The sequence below is a fragment of the Rhinolophus sinicus genome, linkage group LG15 (genome assembly GCF_036562045.2).
Source record: "Rhinolophus sinicus isolate RSC01 linkage group LG15, ASM3656204v1, whole genome shotgun sequence".
Classification (NCBI taxonomy): Eukaryota; Metazoa; Chordata; class Mammalia; order Chiroptera; family Rhinolophidae; genus Rhinolophus; species Rhinolophus sinicus.
In genome coordinates, this window is record NC_133764.1 from 29,066,195 (window position 1) to 29,089,555 (window position 23,361).

Here is a 23,361-nt window from a genome sequence, read left to right on the forward strand (position 1 = left end):
CAGAAATACAGTGTCAAAAGTGAAAGTTGCCTTTGAAATATACAATGTTGCCCTGGGGAACCATACATCCTCCACTCTTCACTACTGTAGTTTGGAGATCTAGGCCTAGGTCAATCAGTACATTCTCTACCCCACCCCCGCCCCTCACACCCACACACAGGGATTGGTTTGGTGATGAAGCCTTAACACAGTGACACTGCAATAAAATGTTTACTGAGGCCTTTAAGAGTGAGATAACCTCTCTCTGGCACAGGACTGTGCTGTGATCCTGTGCTGTGATGATGTGAGACTGAGAATGTAGTTGTTCTGGAGAAGCAAACCCAAATGTGACCAAGTCTGAACTTTCGCTGTTTTTGTTTTTGTTTTAAGGAGGGCTCAGCTCACAGTGGTCCATGCAGGGATCCAGCCCACAACCTCGGTGTTATCAGCACCCGGCTCTAACCAACTAAGCTAACCGGCCACCCCTAAATCTGAATAATCTTAGTTTGTCTCAGTCATTCTTTCAAGTAAAAACTGTGTGCCAGTGAAAAAGTAGCTAGTTTAGCCTGCAACTGAAACACTGCACCAATGTTTCCCTCCAGAGACCACTGTATTTTGGTATGCAGAAATGAGTATGCATATTTCCCATTTGTCACACAAAATATTTAAGCATGTACTCGAGTCAAGACGTAATTCAACTGATGATTCTTATAACATAGTCCAGGACATTCTTACGTGAAGCTGGATCCCCCCCACCCCGCCATCCCCAGTGCAGGAAGGTGAAAATACCACTGTTACCTGTTTGGTGCCACTGCCTAGATTCACTAACGTGTCAGTTTTACGTACCATTGCTTCTGCACCATCAGTGCTAAATGATTCATTAATTATTATTTACTAATAATGTCTCAGTTTTCATGAAAAACATTTCCTGGGTGACTCGATGACTCGTGGCCCACAACTTAACAAAACAGTGACATGACACATAGACACCTAAGATTTAAAAGATACACACCAAAATGTTAATAGTGCTTAACTTTGAATGGTAGAATTGTGGTCAGTTTTCTTCATTTGGTTTACCCATATATTATACAGTTTGAATGAACAGGTATTACGTGTCTAAAAAGAAAGTGAAATTTTTTATTTTTAAAACCCCAAATCAGCATCTTTACATGCAACAAGCATAAAGCTATTATGCATGGAACCAGAAAGTCTCCAAATCTATCCAAGACCAAGCTTTAGGATTTAAAAGAAATATATATATATATATATATATATATATATATATATATATATATATTTTTTTTTTTTTTTTTTTTTTTTTTTTTTTGTATTATATGTAGGAACCTTGTTATATCCGTTTTCCCTTTAATCCGGAGGGAAAGAGGAGATGGGGAGGAAAATAGATGTAGATGAGTGGGGTAAGAAAGGCAGATTTAAAGAAAAGGCTGTTCACCCTGGAATCCCCCAACAGTCCACAGTACATAATAGGCTATGAAATTAATGAACGTGGAATACATGCGGGCAAGAAAGAGAGGGAAGTGGCTGCAAGGGATGGGAAGGTTGGGGGACGGGGTTGCGGGAGGACCTTACGCTCTGCTAGTGGTTCTTAAGGCCAGTAGCGGAAGAAGGTCCGTGGGAGCTTCGTAAAATGCAGACGCCCGGGCTCGCCCAGGTAAAAAGAGATACAACGGGGGGAGTACAGTCATTGGAATTTTGTTTGAAGTTCCCCAGAAACGCCTAATGTGCAACGAGGGCAGAGAGCCTTCCAAGAACCCAGCTGGCAGGCACAACGCCGCCCGCATGAGTCCCGGGAAGGGGGGCAGGAGAGCCACACGCACGCGCGCCGGGGTCGGCCTGCTGTCTGGGTCAAGGGTGTAGGAAGGCGCAGGCGCGCGCTGCCGCCGCTTGGGGGGGTGGCTCCCAAAACACTCGCCGCCCGACGCGAAGCCGCGGAGCGCAAGGGCGGGGCGCGATGATGGCATCGCGTAAGGAGACGGTGCGAGAACCCGGATCCTGTGGTGACCCAGTGGCCTAATGGATAAGGCATCAGCCTCCGGAGCTGGGGATTGTGGGTTCGAGTCCCATCTGGGTCGCACGGAGTTTTGTTTTGGTGGAGAGAGAGACGATGATGGGCAGTGAAACAGTAAAGGTAGATTCTGAAATGTGGTTATTTCACGTCTCCAGCGAGCTCGAGAACCATTGTATTTACAATTAGGAAATGCATCTCCGCGTTTTTAAAAACGCTACAGTTGAAACTTTGCAAGAGAAAGAGCTAAGATCTGACTCCAAAGAGGAGCATTTTTCTTGCTTAACTTTTACTGACTTTCAAAAGAAACAAGCCGACCAGACACATGGCATCACCTCTTTTTCTGTCTTCCGTGTCGTACTGTTTCACCATGGCAGCCACACATGGAAAACTTTCTCCCCATTTTTATCCCAAGGGGTGTGTGAGCAGATCCAACTGTGCTGGCTTCAAACATTTTTTTCCAGTACTAGAGAGAGTTTATAGAAAAGCAACTGTGCTGTTACGACACACAAATATAATAAACATAATTTATGATTTCTGTCCCTAAACTAGTATGAACAACAAATTGTAGTTAGAGAACGTAACGTTTTTGGGTGTGTGGGCGTTTCATTTGCAAATTAGTGTAATAAAGAAATACAATCAGTTTAAGCTTTTCAGACTGCTTCAATCGACTATCTTGAAAAGTTTAAACTCTTGCAAAACTTGTACAAGAAGCATATCATTGAGTTACTTCCTACTCTTTAAAAACTACTAAATACTAAATGCAATGTAGTATCCTGGATTTGAGGCTGAAACAGAAAAAGGACGTTAGTGGAAACGCTAGTGGAATCAGAGTACAGTCTGGAGTTGAGTTACTGGTAATGTACTGATGTTGATTTCTTAGTGGTGACAAATGTCATGGCAATGGAAGATGTTAACATTAAAGGCAACGGGAAGCAGGATACACGGGAGCCCTCTGCTCGATCGATGAAACTTTTTTATGAAGCTGAAATTATTCCAAAATTAAAAATTTATTTTAAAAAAAGAACAACTAAGCAACCAATGGAGAAATTTAACTAATACCTTCACCCCCGCCCCCTTTTTAAGATTAGGAATGGAGTGCTGAAATTTTAAAACCAGACGCATTAACAAATGAAGACCAGGGGTTAATTTCCAGCTCCATTCCTGGTATCTCAGAGTTGGTGGACACATTAGGTCTTTGCATGCAGTAGGTGTTCAAAACATCTGCACTGAATTGTCTCCTGCCTCCTATCGCTAGGCAGCATCTGGAGACAATGGACAGTGACAATGTTTCCCTGGTCCCCAAAGGCACATGATTCTTCAGCGTTCTCTGCCTTAGGATTTCTGACTGGCCTGCCCAGGGCTCCTGCAGGCTCACCTGACTCTCCCAGCCTCATTTCTCTCCTTCCACCTCCTTCTCAGCCCGGCTCTCTCTCTCCTGTAAATGTTTTGTGACTCATTCATCATGGGTCTCATCTGAAGTCAGGGAACATTTACCGAGTGCCGAATGACTACTCCAGATTCAGCTCACTTGGTGCAAATTCCACATTTTCTTTTTCCCTCATCTCCGTCATCTTCCCTTACCTGCGTCAGATGAAGAGTTGTCCCTCCTCCAGTGCTAGCACAGTCCCTCTCTCTGAACCCATCCCCTGTCTCCTCAGGAAACTTGTCTGTCACTTAGTAAACACTCAAACGGTATAGGCCCATTAATTTCCCCTCTTGCTTGTGTTTTTAGCTTCCCTCCTCTACTCGCTCTTTTCTCTGAGCCCGAAAACATTCTACCATTTCTCCATCCCTTAAAAGGTCACCCTTGGTCCTGGGCAGCTCTCTCCTCGCAGCCACACTGCTTCAAGGGCGGTCTCCACGTGTCCACTGTCTCCTTTTCTCACCCTGCCATGCTGTCGTCACTCTCCTGCCGCCCGGCACACTCCTCCTTGACCGTGACCTCTTCATTGGCAAATTTAAGAAACATCTTTCAGTCCTCATCTTGCTTGACCTCGCCCTGAAGTTTGAAACTCTTGACCAGTCTTTCCTGCTTGAAACACTCTTTTCCCAGGCTTCCAGGAAATCTCTCTGTTGTGATTCTCAGAACAACTTCTCAATCTCCTTTGCTAGTTTCCTCTTGTTGCCAACAATGGAAACAAAACCAGCCCAACCTGAGCAAGGCAAATGACGGTTCGTTGGAAAGACCTGGGGGAAAGGAGGTGGAAATATGGGGCAAAGCTGGAGGAACAGGCTTGGGAACCTACAAGAATCAAGGACACACCAATGGTTCCCCCAAAAGCAAGAAGCTAGAAGCACGACTCTCAGATCCAGAAACATCTGGTCAGGATGCCATCACTGCCTCATGTCAGGCAGCTAGAGCTGCAATCAGTGCCTCCGGTACTTTTTCTTCATCCCCAGGCTACTCACTCCAGAATCAAGATTCCAGGGAAAACCTTACAATTGGTCCAGCTTGGGTCATGGATGTTTCTCCTGTTGATTCATGGAGCCATAGAGGAATTAGCCTCCCACCAATTTTTCCCTTAAAAAGAAGAAGAGGCATAAATGCTCACTAGCCATGGAAAACACCAGCACCTTTACTCAGCACAAATTTTATACATTTTACTTTTGGTAATCCATATTAATTGTTCTGTCACCACTGTTGACTTTAGGTGATGCAGACTGGGATTTTTTTTTTCTCATTAAACTTTGTTTTAACGGGTCTCAAAATTCTGTGACAGATTTTTGGTCAAGTTGTTTCCATTGAAAAATACCAATTTTAAAAACTGACAACTTAAAACTGCCACACACAGAAATGGTCCATAAAACATTCTCATTTTCTTCTGAAAGTTTTAGAATACATCATAATCATTAACAAGTCTTTTACTATTAAACTTAAATGGCCAATTGAGACAAACAGTTCTGAGACGGTTCTTCCACCACTAAGACTGGGGTGGCAGGTATCGGGGAGAATATTCATGTAGCCTCCCGAGCTTTCTGGGCAGACTTGGTGACCTTGCCAGCTCCAGCTGCCTTCTTGTCCACTGCTTTCATGACACCCATACCAACTGTCTGTCTCCTGTCACGAACAGCAGAACAGACCAGAGGAGGGTAGTCAGAGAAGCTCTCAACACACAGGGCTTGCCAGGAACCCTATCAACGATGGCAGCATCACCAGATTTCAAGAATTTGGGGCCATCTTCCAGCTTTTTCCCAGAATGACGATCAATCTTCAGCTCAGCAAATTTGCAAGCAATGTGGGCTGTGTGACAATCCAGGCAGGTGCATAGCCAACACTGATGTGGCCTGGATGGTTCAGGGCAATCACCTGAGCTGTGAAGCCAGCTGCTTCCACTGGAGGGTCATTTTTGCTGTCACCAGCCACAATGCCATGACAAACAACTTCAACAGACACATCCTTGACAGTGAAGCCCACATTGTCCCAGGAAGAGCTTCTCACAAAGCTTCATGGTGCATTTCAACAGTTTACGGTTTTACTTCAGTTGTAGTTGCTTCAGTTGCTGCGCTGACTGGAGCCAAGGTGACCAGCATGCGGGTGTGAGAACATCAGTCTCCACTCAGCCCATAGGGACAGGACCAATACCAACAATTTTGTAGACATCCCGGAGGGGCAGGCAAAAGGCTTGTCAGTTGGATGAGTGGGTGGCAGGGTGCAATCCAGAGCTTCAAGCAGCGTGGTTTCCCTGGCATTGCCATCTTTACGGGTGACTTTCCATCCCTTGAACCAAGGCATGTTAGCACTTGGCTGCAGCATGTTGTCACCATTCCCCCAGTAATTGGCACACATGCTACTGTGTCAGGGTTGTAGGCAGTTTTCTTAATGTAGGTGCTACCTTCCTTAACGTTTTCCTCTTCTGGCTGTAAGGCGGCTCACTGGAGCCCATTTTGTTAACACCAATGATTAGTTGTTTCACACCCACTGTGTAAGCCAGAAGGGCATGCGCACGGGGCTGCCCATTGCTGGAGACACCTGCTTCAAATTCACCACCAGCAGCAGCAACAATCAGGACAGCACGGTCAGCCTGAGATGTGCCTGTGATCATGCTTTTAATAAAGTCTCTGTGTCATGGGGCATCCATGACGGTCACATAATACTTGCTGGTCTCGAATTTCCACAGGGAGATATCGATGGTTGTACCACACTCACGTTCAGCTTTCAGTTTATCCAAGACCCAGGCAGACTTGAAGGAGAACTTTTCCCATCTCAATAGCCATCTTCTCAGATTTTTCAATGTTCTTTCGTTCTGTCCACCACATTTGTAGGTCAGATGGCCAGTAGTGGCAGATTTATCCAAATATACACGTCCGATGACAATGATGTTGATGTGAGTCTCTTCCTTTCCCATTTCGGCTTAGATTTAGCAGTGGTTTTTACCTGTGTTCTAACAGCAAGCCTGTTGCAAAAAGAAACCATACCGTGAATTTTTCAGGATTAACAGACTCTTTTACATTTCAGCATATAAAGTGTCTGTACTTGACATTATTAATAAACAAAGGTGTTAAATCTTGGAATAAAATTAACAGCTTTTAAGTAGTGATAGCTGTATCACATTTACTATTTATGGGCTGAAGAAAGATAAAATTACTAATACAGAGGGTGTCAAAAAATGTATATACATTTTAAGAAAGGAAAACTGTATTAAAATAGTAATACTCAATATATTCCAATAACAAAAGATGAATACAAGTCACATTTGACTTCTGCAATGACAAGAGGTGCTCAAAGTGGTTCCCATCAGCATCCAGACACTTCTGATTATGGCGAACTGCTGCTTGAGCAACGTTGACCAAAGTGCCCACTTGTATACATTATTTTGGCACCCCTGGTGTATATTAATAATACATAACATTTTTGAACTCTGGTTTAAAATCAACTTGAAGATTTAAAAATGCTCTCCTATATCAAATCACCACGACAGAAATTTGGAATGGTAGATGGTAGAGGTGAATGTTTCGTCCTGATAGTTTTGCTTCCTTTTGAGCAGGGGTTCTCAACTCTGTCAGCTTTGCCCCTGAGGGGATTTTTGGCCTATCTGAAGACATTTTTTATTGTCACAACTGGGGGAGTGCTCCTGGCATCTAGTGGGTAGAAGCCAGGGATGCTACAGGGCACAAAACAGTCCCCATAACAAAGAACTATCTGGCCCAAAATGTCAACATCACCCACGTGTAGGAATTGCCTTAGATGCTTGACAAACAGGAATGGTATGATTATATTATTGAGGGGGCCTCACAAAAAAACATGTTAGGGTCTCACCAATTGTCCCTGTCCTGTTTTTATCACCTTTGCTTTGTCCCCAAGCAGTCTCAAGGACAAAGTGAGGAGTAGGTCAAAGTGTGCTTGCAAACAGAATTCTGGGAATGCTCAAGGTAAGCTGGCTGTAAAGCTGCACTTAAGGCATGTCTTGCTGAGTTGAGGGCCTGGTTCTGGAACCCTAACATGGCCACGGGAGGCAGGATGGCGTGTGAGGAGACAAACAATGGCAGGACCTCAGTATGTCTGTGGACCCAGTTATTTGGAGAAACCCATTTTCCCCACAGGAAAGATGTATTATACCTATCATCAAAGACAGAATCCTTCATTAATGAAAGAAGATGTCCAAATTCAGACATTTGAAGTTTTTGCATAAGACTCTCCTTTTCCTTTCAGTTGAGCCAGATGAACATCAGGTCTTTACTAGAATCATGATTTATTTTTAATTATAGGCTGTTTACTCTGAGGCTAAAAAAAAAAATCAACATGTAAGAGACACACAGAAAAGTCACATATCATACGTGTGCAGCTCATTTATGTTCACATAACTGAACACACTTGTATAACCAGCACCCAGATGAAGAAACGAGACACTGAACATGGCAGAAGACAGCCCCTACCCCCCGAGCCACCTCCCACCTCTACCTCCTCCCAGGCTGGCCAGTAGCCTTATTTCTAACAGCATTATTTACTTTTGCCTGATTCTGTACTGGATCACTTTAGAATTTCAATTTTTAAGGCTTGAATAAATACAAACATTTATTAGTATTGTATTAGTTCAAATTTTTAAAACTCATTTAAGAATCTCAGCAAATACATCAGAATTAATATTAAAATGCAATCCAATAATACCGACATACAGAAGTATCATACTTTAAAATCTACCAGGTTGCAGTATAAAACTACAGTAAAGTTGTCATTTTTCTCTCCCCCTGTCGGAAATCCCACACAAAAAAATAACACAGGAGGATGAGAAGCAGAACCACAAACAACACCATTAATAAAAGTAGGAGACATCTGAATCCCCTCCCATAAAAGGAGAAAATCTACCTAAAGCAGTGAGGAACCAGGTAGAGGATTAGAAAAGGACGCTCGTGGCCGCATATCTTAGGAAAGGCCAGCAGAGGGCGCTTCTCTAAGGGGAGGGTATCACTCGGAGAGGCAAAATAATAATCCCTTGTTTGCAATGACAAGACTGGGGGGTGTGGACAGTGCCGCCTCCTCACAGGGACAGTCCAGCGTTCTGGGTATGGATGTGTTTTCCTTGCTTGCAGGGCTTCTGCTGGCACCACCACTCCGGGATTTAGACACTGCCAGAATGCACGGGTCCAGGAACCAACGAGAGGATGTAGGAGTGGCCCCTCCCACTCGGACCACTAATAATTCACTGGAAGAACTTTGTGCTTCATTGCCCGTGATCTGTGACTTAGTGGGTCCAGAGGTTCCAGTGCCCAAGGGAGAAATGTTTAAACCAGGAATACCATCATGGTTCCATTCATTGGAAGCTGCGGCCACCCATTGGCCATTCGGATTCCTCATGCTGCTGAATCCATAGACATGGAGAAGGGGGTCACTGTTATGGGCTGTATATTTACGTCACCTCAGAATCTATATGTTGAAGCCCTAAGCCACAATGTTATGGTATTAGTAGTATTAGGAGGCGGGCCGTTGAAAGTAATTAGGGTTCGATGAGGTCATGAAGGTGGAGCCCCCATGATGGGATGAGTGTCCTTGTAAAAGGAGGAGTCCAGAGCCCTTTCCTCTCCCTCTCTCCCTCCCTCTCCCCCATCCACCCACCCCATGTGAGGATACAGCAAGAAGGCAGCCATCTTCAAGCCAGGAAGAGTTCTCACCGGAACTTAACCATACTGGCACCCTGATCTTGGACTCTCGGACTTCCAGCCCCAGAAATAAATGTCTGTTGTTTAAGCCATCTTTGTTACAGAAGCCCCAGCTAAGACTGCATGACTGATGTGGTTACCAAGGGGGAAACTCTTCTGCTACTTAGTGGAGGAAGGAGGCAATGTCTGGAACCCGAAGATTCACTGGGGGCACATTTTAGTGTGCCCTTGTCCCAAAGACCTGGTTAATGGGAAAGTACAGCAATCCAATAAAGACAGGATTATCAAGAATTCAGGTCCTACAGGAATACAGTTTTGGGTCTCCCTACCAGGCGTAGAGACCTGCCCAGTTGCAGGTAAGAGAAATGTGGAATAAGTGATGGAAGAAGGCAGCTATAATAATCAGCTTAGACCTCATGGCCAATTGTTGAGGAGCCTCTAACAGCTATGTTTCATGTTAATTGCTCTTTTCCCTTCTTTTTTTCTTCCTACCTTATATAGATGGCACTGGTAGTACCTACTGGTTTCGGTATCACTTGATTATATCTGTATAATCTTGGGCGAGTTACTTAACTTTTCTGTGCCTCAGTTATTCATCTGTAAAACTGGGATAATAAAAGTATAAGCTCATTTTGATTTAAAGATTTAAATACTTGGAACAGTGCTCAATAGGTGCCAGCTATTATAATCATTATTATTATTGACAATAGATTTTCTTTCTCATTTCATTGTAACCTTAGACAAGGAAGTACCCAAATTGTGAAAGAAAAAGTGTCCCAATTACGCACAAATGTAAAAAAATCATTTATTAAACTACAAGTACATATTTATATTGAATGTTCTAAAATTTGGAATTAGATTTTTTTAAAAACCCTCCAAATTAATTTATTATATATTTTTTACAATAGTAGTTGGCATAATCATAATAGGAAAAAAACCCCAGGTTCAGAGAATGGTAGAAACCCCAAGCTCAGCATAATGATTATCTCTGGGAAGATTAGGAAAATGGTTGAGGGAGGGGCATAAGGGGCCCTCAACTGTGTGTTGTTACCTATTTCTGCAAAACAAATTACCGCAAAATTTAGCAGCTTAAAAGAATCAAGATTTATTACTCACACTTTCTCTGGAGCAGGAATCTGGGAATGGTTTAGCTGGCTGGTTCTGCTCATTGCTCAGGAGCTTTCAGTCAAGCTGTGGGCTGGAGCTGCCGTCTTATCTGAAAGCTCAACTGGGAGAGGATTCCCTTTCAAGCTCACTGGCTGGTTATTGGCAGGCCTCAGTGTCTCAGTGCTAGACATGTCATGAAAATTCAAGAAAAGATCCAACAAGATTTAAAAATTTAGCAAAATAATTCTACACTTCACTTGGAATAAAACACTACACTAGCCAAAACGATTTTTGAAAAGATATAACACCATGATAATTATAGCAATGTTCCACTAGGGGCAGTTAAGCATGGGAAGAAACAGATGAAGTAAGAGAGCAGAGTAGAAAGTCTAGAAATAAACCTATGTTTATTATAAGCTAACATTCTCTATGTTAAAGGGACATCGCAACTTTGGGAAAGGATGGATTTATTTGCCAATTGAGTTAGACAACTTCCTAGTTATTTGAGAAAAAAAATAAAATTAGATTCTTACTTCATACTACATACCAAAATAAATTCCAGATGGAATCATGATTTAACTACAAGCACTAGAAAAATATGGGTTAATACATATATAAACTTGAGTCAGAGGAAGTCTTTCTAAGCATGAAAAAAGACACCAGAGATATTGTTAAACAAGAGATTGATGGATTTTACCAGACAAAATTTAAAAGTTCTATGGTCAAAATTTGGCTGAGAAGTGAATCAAACAACATCCTGGGAGGAAATATTTGCAATATATATAATGGACAAAGGGTTAAAATTCTTAGGCTATAAATATTTCTTAAAGGAAAAATATGAACATCCTAATAAATAGACAAGGAATATGAACAGGAAACAAACAAAAGAATACAAATGGCTAAGAAATCCATGAAAAACTGTACAATCCACTAGCAATCAAAGAAATGTGAATAAACACAAAGAGAAACCTTAAAAAAAACCCACAAAACTTCAGGACAGCAAGGATATCAAATAATGATGATTTGCTATCACAATGTGTAGAAATAGCCATTATTGCATGCCTGCACTGATTACTGATTAGTGTAAACTGATAAAGCATGTCTGGGGGACAACTCAGCAATATGTAGCAAAAACATTGGCATTACCATATCCTTTGACTCAGCAAATTCGATGTCTAGGAATTCAGTCATAAAAAGTGAAAAGATGTTGACATATCATTAAAAATTTAAAAACCATGTCATAAAATATGTATACACCATCATCCCACTTTTATATAAAGAAATTATGTAATGTATATTACATGTATATATATGTGTAGAAAAAAGTCTGGAAACAGATACACGAAAATATTTATAGCAGTTACTTCTAGACAATAAGATTATAGTTGATGTTTTTCTTTTTTCTTATCTGTAATATCTAATAAGTTTGGAATGAATATGTTTTACTTGTATAAATTTAGACTTTTATAAAGAAATGGAAGATGTCACCAAAAAAACCCCAAGAGACTTGACTACATAAACAAGTAACATTTTTTTAATGTAAGATATCAAAAATTAATAGGTCCAGCTCTAGACAACTTCAACATCACAAACCCTCCCTCCCTCTGTATTCTTTCTAGTCACACTACTTACTTCCAAGGATAACAATTATCCTGACTTTTAACTTCACAGATTAGTTCTGGCTATTTATGAACCTTATAGAAATGAAATTATACAATATACAGTCTTTTGTGTTGGACTTCTTTTACTTAATATCATCTTTATATGAATCATTTATATTTTGCTTTTGTAATAGTCGCTCATTTATTTTCATTGCTGTATTAGCAATGAATATGGTTCATGATTTTGCCTCCAGGAGACAATTTGGCAACATCTGGTGACAGTTTAGGTTGTCACAAATGGAGGTGGGGGGTGCTATGGGTATCCAGTGGATAAGGCCAGAGATACTGCTCAACATCCTACAATGCACAACAAAGAATTATCTGCCCCGAATGTCAATGGTGCCGAGGTTGGGAAACCGTGCTCTATAATATTACACTGTGTCACACGATAGCCATTCCTCTGTTGATGGGGACACAGAAAGTTTTACAACGGTAAATATTGAAAATTTGTGAACAAAATGTTCACAAATTATGGCTTGTCTAAATGAGAACATGTTAGGCAGTTATAAGATTTCTCATTTACAAAGAATTTGTAATAATATCATACAGCATTTAATTTACTAAAAGCTGGATACAAAATTGTATACACAAAACATAAAATGGGGAAGCGCTTCTGTCGTGGTGTTATGTGAACAACACAGGATCCAAAACAGTGTAGATACTCTGACAATGCACTTGTATAAAACTACTACCTAAGAGCCTGGAAAAGACAGAGTGGGAATGTTACAGTGATTGTTGCGGGGGGAGGATGGTGAGACAAGGCCTCCATTTTGTAGTTCTTATGTCTATACTTTTCTCATTTTTCAAGTTTTCCATTACAATAATGTAGAGTGATAGGAAAATAAAGAATTGAAATGCAGCTACTCACGACCACTCATGGGCTCACTGTGTCTGTGGGAGAGTCTGTCTGCAGGGCACGGAGGCTCTCCAGCACCTTCTCCCACTGGGGTTCCTTCCCCGCGTGCTGCCATACTTCCCACGCCTGGGTAGTGTCACAGGCCTCTCATATACTCGTGTGTCTGTGCGTGCTGTTGTCTCAAGCCGCAGTGCCTGCCCTCATTGGTCTATCTGGTGAACCCCAGTCATTCTTCAAACCAGACTTTATGTGCCATCTCTAGCAACCTCTACTTGACCTCCATCTCCTGTGGAGATGCTTTCTCTCTAACAGGTACAGCTTTTTCAAATCTTACTTAACACCGTGATTGAATGTATTTCCCTCAGTAGTCTATGAGCCACCTGAGGGGAGGATTTATGTCCTAATATCCCAGGACCTGGCCCAGTGCGTGTGGGAGTAAACTTATAAGGACTGTCTGTGAAAGTCTGAAGAATTTGGGGAGACCTTGGCCCCAATCAAGATGGTCCTGAAACAGAACTAGGATGTGACCCTAATTTACCTAACGGGAACCAAAGCAGTTGTATTGTATTTTTTTGGAAGAATGATGACAACTGGTATTTCTGGCTTCTAAAACAGTACTTGGCCCATAAGATTTTGATACCAACTGGTGAACTGCAAATTCAATTCTGGCTGTAACCACCTGGAGTTAGTGCAGACCCCATTAATTAAAGGACTGGTCCATAACAAGACTGCCCTCATTTCAGACCCACTGGCTGCAAATCTGGGGGGTTCTCACAATCCCCCTCAGGTTTGATAGTTCTCTACAATGACTCACAGAACTCAGGAAAGTGCTATACTTATGATCACAGCTTTATTATAAAGGATACAAATGAGGGCCAGCCAAATGAAAAGACACATAGGGTGAGATGTGGGAGGGCCCAATGTCATACGTCATCCTCTATCGATGGATCAGGGTGCATCACCCTCCTAGCACATCAATGTGTTTACCAACCAGGAAGCACCACTGAGTTTTCACTGGGGTTTCAATAAACCAGTAGGCATGATGGATTACCTCACCAGCCATCCGCAATCCCTGGTCTCTCTCCCCTCCCTGGGAGTTGGGTTGGCTCAAAGTCTTGGCCCTCTAATCCCATGGTTGGTCTTTCTGCTGATTAGCTCCCTGTCCCAAAGCTATCAAAGGGGCTCAAGAGTCACCTCATTAGTATAAACTCAGGTGAGATCCAGGAAGCCCAGGAATAACAAAGACATTTCTATCCCTTGGGAAATCCCAAGAGTTTTAGGAGCTTCATGCCAGGAACCTGGAACAAGTTCTTTATTATACAACACAAAGCCACACAGTAGATGCTCAACAAATATTTGCTGAACAGAAAGATACACTCAAAAATACCAGAAATTGGTAGGAAAGTGGAAGACAGGTAGGCTCTTAGATCCTGCCACCTGACAAGTGTACTCGTATAGACCTGTTGTGGAGACGGGCACATCAGGCTATGAGAAATGATTAAACATTCCAATCACACAATGGACTCCCCGTGCTCTGGTTTATATTACCAAGCACCATGATGATAATTTGGCTTCCCACGTGACTTGTTTAAGAAAGAGAATGCTAGCCAGGCTGACACGAGCATGCACGTCTACCTGAGTTGATTTCTTGTTGTAAATGAGTAAAGTGGCATTCTGACTCACATTGATCAGTCTCTGACCTCTTTGTGCCTTCCACCATTTGTGTGGTTTCTGAACCTGCAAGCCGGATGCTGCTCTGGGCCGAGGCAAGTTCTTCCAGGCTGGTGCCACCCCGGAGCCTGTAGGAGCCCATGGCAACCATCCAGCTGGTTCTCTGCCTCTACATTTCAGGGTATGGGCTTCAGGACAAGGCATTCAACACATCCCTGCAACAGAAGAGTCTTGGGAACACCTCAAATTGGATTTGGGTGACTTGAATATAATCTCAAGGAGGTACGTCTGAGATGTGGTTGTAACTGAGAAAGCTTAAGTCTAATTAATCTTATTCCACTTGACTTAAAGAAAGAGCATGTGAAAGAAGGGGATCTGAGGACATCTATAACCTAAGCTCCCAAAGCATGAATTTCACGGTACTTACCTGGTCCTGGCCAGAGGCTGGAGACTCTGGTGTGCTCAAGCCTTGCAGTGATGGAAGACTTATTTTTTTTTGGAGAAAATAAGAGAATTTGCTTCTCTAAAACCTGAATGAGGAAGATTAGCCCACCTTCAGCTTCAATTCAATCTCGTGCTCAACCTGCAAACTTCTGATTAATTATTAGACCTCTAAATCATCTTTACAATATTATCTCCATTGCATATTAATACAATGACATTCTGATATATACATCTGCTTTTTGTGAGTTTGGTTAACATGAGTCGGCCCCACAAATCTGATCCATTGCCAAAACTGCCTTTCAAGCTGAAGGAAGTTGAGAACCAGACTACAGAACATGAGGACACCCTCCAACATATTGTCAGCCTGTGACTAGACAGCCAACTTTTCTCTAGACAAACATATTTACCTCACTGTCTCCCTCAAACCACAGCACACCTAATTCAGGAAAATTCTACTGTATCCCTGAATGATGTTGTCTTTGGATGCCCTGAATGCTCAGGAGCTCATTGTCACAACCCTTCAAAGGAATCTGCTTTCTTGGAGATCTTGGCTCTTAGAATATTCTTTCTTCAATTGCAATGAAACCTGTCACTTCATAATTTCTACCTACGGGTTCTTTCATAAAATGTAACAAATGTTTTTGGGTGTCTAGGCTGTCTATCCTAAGTTCCTCCAAAAGAACTTGAATGTGATGGAGTTCAGTCCTCTCACCACCCCACTGTTCTCCTTCTAGCTTTCCAGGGTCTTTCTTGAAAATAAGATTCCCCCAGAATCTGGTCAGTCCACTAACTTTATTATTTTTGAGACAGAAGATATTAGTGCAGCAAAAGTTTGTTATTTCTTTTAGCAGCTGCATCTCACTGTTGGCTCAGATGCTTCAGATAAAATGCCTTCATCTCAATGCATTTCCCTTTCCTCTTGGATTTGAAGCTGTTGAAATGGGATACATGTCGGAAAGGCTGTGGGTTTACGATGCTGAGCTTATTTTTCCCTTTGGTGAATGCCATTTCTGTTCAATCTGAGGAAGTGGGTCCTTAGCTCAGGATCAATATATAGAGCCATTTCAAGAATTCAGACCTAAGCAGTGAAAGAGTTTTTCTTTGAAAGAAAAAAAAAATGTTCACCTTTCTAGAGTTCATGAGCCATCACAAAAGAGCTGGGAAGGTGTCTTACTCATCTAGGACCTGGTGGGTAAAAGGCTTGATGAATCTATTTCAATTGAGGGGGTGGGAAGAGGGAAGGAAGGGAGAAGAAAAGCTATTTTGCTGAAGGCTTTTTTTCCTTCGGGTTCTAGAATATAAATATTGTTTATATAGTAAAAGAGTTTAACCAAACCTAGGATGCAGTGACTTGTTTCTCTCAAATCCCTGACACATTCTGGGATGAACTTTCTGTCATCTGAGATCCCCTCCCTTCCACAAACCCAAACTGTCTTAGCACTAATTTGCCTATTTGTTGTAGACTTAATATAGACAAAAATTTCCTATCACGAATTCTCCCCTACCCTGTCCCTCAGCCCCAAACACCCTTATTATCTCCACTTGCCTCTCTACCCTCTCCTCCCCCCAGCCAAGCCCGCAAACCCACAGGCTTGAGAGCTGAGGACTTGAGGTTATCATTGTCCACACACCGCAGGACAGACATTCGCGGGGACAACTTTGGGAGGCCATGCGCTCGTACCCCTTAGGAAGTGGGAGAAACCCCCGCGGCTCCGTGTTGTTCCAATGGTCTGTCCAGTGAGTGATTCCTGTTTCCCCAAAGGCTGCCCCTCATTAGCATGAACGGGGGTGGGGGTGGGGGGAGAGAAAGAGCAAAACGCTCAGGCTCAGTTTTAGAGCCTGGGAACCGTGTCTACAAAAATGACAGCTAGAGCTTTCTGGCTCCTCTGTTTGATCATTGGATCATCTCCCCAAGCCCCAGTGGCGGAGAGAAAAGGTAAGATCGATGAAATGCTGAGCCCTGGGAGAGGGGCTGCGATCCGGCGGGGGTGGGGGGGACCTGGGGAGAGGACCCGAGGAGAAAGGGGTCATAGTTTGTAAGAGGGGAGACCCCGGGTCCGTGTTCGTAGGGAGCAAAATGTGTCCCCAAGATTTTGTGTGTCTTGGCAGCCTTTTCGGAAAGAAGCCAGTTCAGCTACTGAAATGATCTCGAGCGAGCCAGGCAGGCTGGAGAAAACTTTGCATGTTAAGTAGTTGCTCCATCACAGAGCAGTGAAAGTGTCAGAAGGGGTCGCCGCGCGCCTTTCGGGAGCCGCGCGGGCTGGGCTCGCAGGACGCGGCAGTGGCAGGCGCCCGGAGGAGCGCGGGGTCCCCCCTGCGCCCGCGCCCGGGTCAGCCCACCAGGGCTCAGGGTGAAAGGAGCGAAAATCAGACATTTCTCCCTTCTCCCTGTAAAGCCAACGAATGGCCCTGCGACACCTGAGTCGAACACACACACACACACACACACACACACACACACACACACACAGAATTTCATGCATGAAGTGAAGATAAGTTACTGAGGGAATCAAAAAATAAGGGATTTTCTGTGGGGAGGTGTTTTTGTTTTTTTGGTTTGTTGAGGGGAATGTTCTGTTCGATCTCACTATCTCTGGGAAAAATAGCTTCCCCACCTCACAGGGCAATTTACTTTGGGTTATTTTTCCACACGGAAATTGAATGACTTCAGTGGCATTTAACCCAAATATCGGACAATCTTTCCCATGACAACAGATGGTGATATCAATGGGGGAGCAGTTGTGAGGTCAACAGTTGACAGTCAGGAGTTGGCTGTCCACCAGAACTTTATTCAGCTGTGTATGGGACAACATTGACCACTATGAGTTAGATTCAATCTCTTTGCAACAACATGAACTACAACCGGCTATTATTGATAGGTGAAAACTGATTTTAAAGATTGTCAATTTGGAAAGATAAATCACTTTAAGTGAAGCGTTGCAAGAGCTACAAATAGGCTGACCAAGCTCTTCAATGCAAGAGGAGAGAAATGCTGACCACCAGCCATTAAATCAAACAACAGAAAGAAAACTCAAGACGGGTTCTTGTGCCTATTCGGAAGGCACTGGGACCCAGGCAAACGGGGAGCTGATATGGTGTAACTGGGCATGCAAAGTTGCCCAGCTTCCAAGTTGGCTGAAGTGTGCTCACCAACCTGTATGCAGAGCCAGGGAAAATCATGAATAATGTAAAAAAATTGTTTTCATGATATAAACTATTTGGAGTTTTTTTTTCCATCATCAAAGGAGGGGAAAATGTAAGCGACGTGTGTGCTTTTATACTTAACCAGGGGCCTCTAACTCCCAGCCAGGCTTTAAAAATCTTACTTAGCTGTGGTTTACCAGTAAGTGGTGTCCAAGAAGCCAGATAAAAATCCACTCACAAATGCTCGATTCTGCAGACCCAGATGACAGTGTAAACACGGATGGGAAAACCAAATAGTTCTGTTGTCAGGGGCGCTTAAACAATTAGAAGGACCTGTAATATGAGACCTCTCCCCCTGGGGTTTGCTCTGGGTACTTTCTCAACAAATTGTACACAGCAAAAAGGCGGATGTTTATACATATATGTACACATATGTATTAGAGAAAAGGCAAAAGAGTTTGTTATTTAACAAGAGTTGTCAGTTATGTTTAGTCCTAGAACGAATAGGTGGTTGTAACTTTAAAGCTATAGATTTGAAAAGGTTCCTTAAAATGAAATGTTCCCATGTGGTAAGATTTTTCTCAATTGGCCTCATTCTTGGAGGGCAAACCCCTCATCTCTGTCTTCCTTTGGGGCCTAGGAAACGGACCTGAAGCTGAGGCGGCTTCCCTCCCTTGACCCTCCGCCTTCCTCTCCCCCTCCATTCTCTTTTCTCCACTTCCAGGTCTCCTGGCTCCCCCATCTCTCCTCTCGCAGGTGCTTGCTAAGTTTACATCGTCCCCATCTCCTTTCCCTCCCCTGTCTTCTTTCTCCCCATCGGCCTCTCCTCCCCTCCGCAGCTTCAGCTCTGCTCGCCTCCCCTCTTCTCTCCCTACAGCCTCGGCGCCCCACAACAGGAAGCCCGACCCCGGCGGCGGCCAGAGCGCGGAGATGCCAGGGCCCCGGGTGCAGCCGGTCCTCGAGGCCGCTCCCCGAGCCTGGTCGGACCCGCGGCGCCGGAAGCCCCCACCGCCCGCCGAGAACCGGGCCGGCTTCCGGGAGGCCGCGCGCGCGCCCGCCGGCCCGCCGAGCCCGCGCCTCCCGCAGGCTGAGAACCGCGCGTCACCGCACCGCGTGCCTGCGCTGGAGGACACATCGCGGCGCGCGCGCGCCCGGGCCCTGCGCTTCCCAGCCGCGCGGCCGCCTGCGCGCGCCGCCGCCGCACTGGCTCACCCAAACCGGCCGCGCGCCGCCGCGCCGCCACCGCCGCCGCGTCTCAGCCCCCCGCGGAGGGACACAGAGCCCAGCGCCGAGCCCTGCGCGCGCGCCTGCGGGGCGGACCTGGACGAGCGCGAGTCCTACTGCGCGAGCGAATTCGGTGAGCCCCGCCCCGCAGCTCCTCCCGGGCTCGGGCTGCAGCGCCCACCCAGGCCGCCGGGCGAGCCCTTCCGAGCCGAGAGCGCCCGGCTGTGTTCGCGGACACCCTAAGCCAAACTCTAGAGAAACCCACCCACTCGATCCTGCAGGCCCCACACCCGTGTGGACTATGTCGTGATTTGTTAAAAACGCACTGGGGAAAGAAAGAGGAAATGAGCGTTATGCATTTCTCCAAACTCTTTATGTTTTTGAAAGCAGCAGTGAACGGAATCGTGCATGATGTGGACGTGCTCAGCACGGGGATCCAGCTGGTGACTCTGCTGGTGGACCGGGACGGGCTGTACAAGATGAACCGCCTGTACATCACTCCGGACGGCTTTTTCTTCCGAGTCCACATATTAGCCCTAGACTCCTCCAGTTGCAATAAGCCATGTCCAGAATTTAAACCTGGTATTGAAACTGATCTGACCACCTTTCCATATGTACTTTATGTCACCATTTGTAACTTGGGTGCCACAGCTCGGTCTCAATTGGTCACCCCAGTATCTTTTTTTGGGAGAGGGGTATTGGAAAATGAATAGATTTTAGATGACAGATATTTCGGCCACTGTGATTTAAGCTGCATCAGCCCCCCACTCCCGCGCCTCCGGTTAAAGGTGAGAGCAGCACAGACTGGCACAAAGCAGGCACTCAGGAAATACTTGTCGATAAATGGAGTGCATGATGAAACACCGTTGCCAGAAGGGATGCGTAAGGGGTTCTGTTTAAACTGAGTTTATGTCATGGGGGCGGGGAATGTCGGATACCCACTTCCACGTTTCTAGAGATGTGCTCTGGAAACTCCTGCTGATACCTGTGATTAGGACCTCTGTTCTCTAATGTTTACTATTAACAGGCTGATGATGCTTATCTTCTAAAGCAGGGGTGTCCAAACTTTGTTCAACGTTTTTTACCAAGGGCCATATGCGGTAAAATACACAAACAGCCGGGCCACTCACTCGATGTGAAGGACGTATTGCTTCACCTGGTTTATTTAAGTAAACTAAATATATTTTTTTGAATTTGCTGCGGGCCAATTAACAATGGATTGCGGGCCGCAGTTTGGACACCCCTGTTCTAAAGGTTCCCTAGACTGTTTCCACTTGTTTTCTGAGGGATAAATGTCTGAGATTCAAGATAATAGTAAATTCAAGCTCAGGCATTTCTGAAAGCTCTTACATTTTCTTGTTTTGTGGCATTTAAAAGACACTATGAATTTATATTTTGTTTTTTCAGGCAGCAGGTATATTGTGATGGGCCACATCTACCACAAGAGACGGCAGTTCCCTACAGCTCTGCTCCAGGTCCTAAGAGGGCGCCTCCGACCGGGAGATGGGCTGCTCTGGAGCGGCAGCAGCTATGTGAACAGGTTTAACCGAAAAAGGGATGGGCAAGTTCAAGGTGCAGTTCACACCCAATGCATTTGAATTGTACCATCCTGGCATTTCTGGATCATGAGAGACTTGGAATTCAGCAACAAGATGGGAAAGCTCTATCTTCATGTTAACGGCATCTTCTTTTAGAATAGGGCCCAATGCTCATTTAGGAACTAGCTGCATAGTTCCAACTCTAATCTTGAAGTTCTCACTTTATTTGCAAAATGCTTCTTAAATGGTATGCTTCTGAGCTCCGTGACAAAGTTATTCAACTATAGCACCAGTTATGCACACAGCTAACTGACCTGTCCGGTTAACAGATCACTGCTTCATGTGGTTTATTTTTAATTATTTTAATTTAAATACATTCTTCAGTAGAAATAGTTCACAAAAACATTTCCTTGATTTTATATACAACTTTGAATAGTTTATATCACGTATCAAAGCAAATTTTATACCCAAACCATCACATTTAAAATTCTGTACATAACAGTAAGTGCACTAGTCAGACATGTATGAAATGTCATATAGATCAAACACTAGGGTCAGAACCCAAGACAAGTTATAAAGTTTTACACTTCAAGAATACTAAAGGGCTTAATTCAAGCAAAATATTTTTTCAACAAGTGTTTCTGATGTACCAAAATGTAAGATACAGTTTATTTTCATGTCTCCCTGCTCCTGAAAACGTATGTTTTGTGCCGAACTGGCAGTTATCCCAATGCTAAACATATTCTGGGTGTATCTGATGTCATTTTTCTATTAAGACCAAGTATCATGTTTGTGTTTGTAAAGCAGTAAATCTTGCCTTGAAATCAGATCTTGGATGCACCTGGTTTTTTTAGCCTCACTGAGCCCCAAAGGTTTGGGAAAAAGCCTTTCTCAAACTTACTCCAAAAACCCTGGAACCAATATTCAATGACAGCTTGCAAGCATGTGACTTTTAAGCGTTTTCCAGTTGGTTTGAAAAAGGATTAATCACTAGCTGAATTTAATATTGATTTTATACTTGACTCCACAGATATTAACAAATTTTTTCATAAGACCAAGCTGTACAAGTTCATTTGAAACACTGTGAATAGAGACACTGATAATCTATGGTTGAAGATTACGGCCTAAAGATAAAAAAGAACTGCACTGAAGAGAGAAAAACAGCCTATGTGGTCTTAAAGGAGATGCACTCAGGCAAGTGCCTTTAGCCTGTAATGGCACACAGTCTTTAATGGCCATACAGAAGCACTGAATATACCTAAAGGACGCCAGGACAGGACCTAGCAACAGCCTAAGATATAACATCTGATTGTAATGGGAGATACTGTTATCTTATTTGTCCCAAACAGGGGGCCAAGAGGTAAAATAAAAGTTGAGAGGTTCTGACTATTCTGTGGTTAAAGCATTACTGAGGGATTTTTAGAGAATTTTCCAAAAATGAGTCTTGGCCTAAACTTATTAGAATTGCTTCTTGGGAAATCAGCGACATTATTACACAAACTATCAACAGCAGAGGATGCAGCAAGTGAAGAGCTTCTGGGTTAGTTTTTCTTAAGATAAAAATTAACTCAAATGTAAGTAGCACCAGTCACAAAAGTCAAAGCCAAATTTTCAAATGTCACAAGTCTAAGTGGTAACCTTGAATAACATGGAAAATGAAATGGCCAAACGGGTAAATTATTGGTTGGATGGTCAGATGTTTGAGCATGAAGAGTAGAGTTAGAAATAACTCTGGTTTAAAAGGGAGGGGGCAAAATCACTTTCAGAATACATAGCCGGAGGGTTAGGGTTTGATTAGACTGATTTGATAATAACTCAAGTTTCTGAGCTTTGGAAACACAAAGTGCCCAAACTGCGTGATCTGTGTGATGTCTGGCCATATAGTTAATAGGTACACCCCAGCACACACAAGCAGGCCACCTTTTTAGCAAGTTCCTCGTTAAAATGCAGGCCATCCTTTAAGACCAGGTTTGCAATGGAAGTCGATTGAGGCTCAGAGGTAGAGCCGTGGTGGGTGTGGGGCCCTGCACAGGAGGCAATGAGTAACAGGCTGGGAACTCCAGGTTAGCAAAAGAGGTGAAGAATCTGCTTTTCAATATTCAGTCAGTACCTTGGATACCATCTTGAATATTATGGACAAATTTTATTAGCAAATTCATTGTAGTTCCTAATCCTTTTATGCTATTGTACTTCTTAGCACATGGATTTGTTGTGCTCCAAAGTAAGGACTCTGCACACCTAACAGGCCCTCATCAATAAAATATTCAGTTGCCTTTGAGAGGAACTCATTAACATCTCTCCTTCGAATTAACCTGCTAGAATTCGACAACAAAAAAGTACTTGTTTTTCTTTTGGTAGGGAAAGGTCTATAAAACGTACACACTTTTTTTTGGTACTAGCTTGTCACTCTTTTAAAGGTATCATTTGGCACTGTTTATATATTTCTCTTAAAATCATTTTTAAGGTGGCTCAAACACACATATATGCAAACACCTAAAAACTGACCTGACACCTATAATGCACAACCCAACTTCAGGAAAAGGACTTTATCATTTAAAATATGTGGCTTATTTCTTCAGTTGAATTTGGTCCAAGTTGGATGAAGTGGGGTGT

At 43.6% G+C, this 23,361-nt stretch overlaps 1 protein-coding gene, 1 non-coding gene and 1 pseudogene across 3 annotated transcripts; 2 read left to right on the plus strand and 1 right to left on the minus strand.

Moving 5' to 3' along the window:
• The first annotated feature begins 1,999 nt into the window (after positions 1–1,999).
• Positions 2,000–2,072, plus strand: TRNAR-CCG (transfer RNA arginine (anticodon CCG)). Its single transcript has one exon. It is a non-coding gene; the product is annotated as a tRNA-Arg (tRNA).
• Positions 2,073–3,079: 1,007 nt separating this feature from the next.
• On the minus strand, positions 3,080–19,295 carry LOC109448074 (uncharacterized; annotated as a pseudogene).
• LG15H17orf58 (linkage group 15 C17orf58 homolog) lies at positions 16,454–21,575 on the plus strand. Of its 2 annotated transcripts, none has more exons than XM_019733033.2 (4): positions 16,454–16,579; positions 18,864–19,343; positions 19,601–19,792; positions 20,618–21,575. In XM_019733033.2, the coding sequence occupies exons 2-4, from the start codon at positions 18,917–18,919 to the stop codon at positions 20,806–20,808; spliced, it is 810 nt and encodes a 269-aa protein (XP_019588592.2). In that variant the 5' UTR covers positions 16,454–16,579; positions 18,864–18,916; the 3' UTR covers positions 20,809–21,575. The 2 variants fall into 2 exon arrangements, with proteins under 2 accessions (XP_019588592.2, XP_074176006.1); XM_074319905.1 differs by having other exon boundaries at positions 16,492–16,778.
• Positions 21,576–23,361: the final 1,786 nt, after the last annotated feature.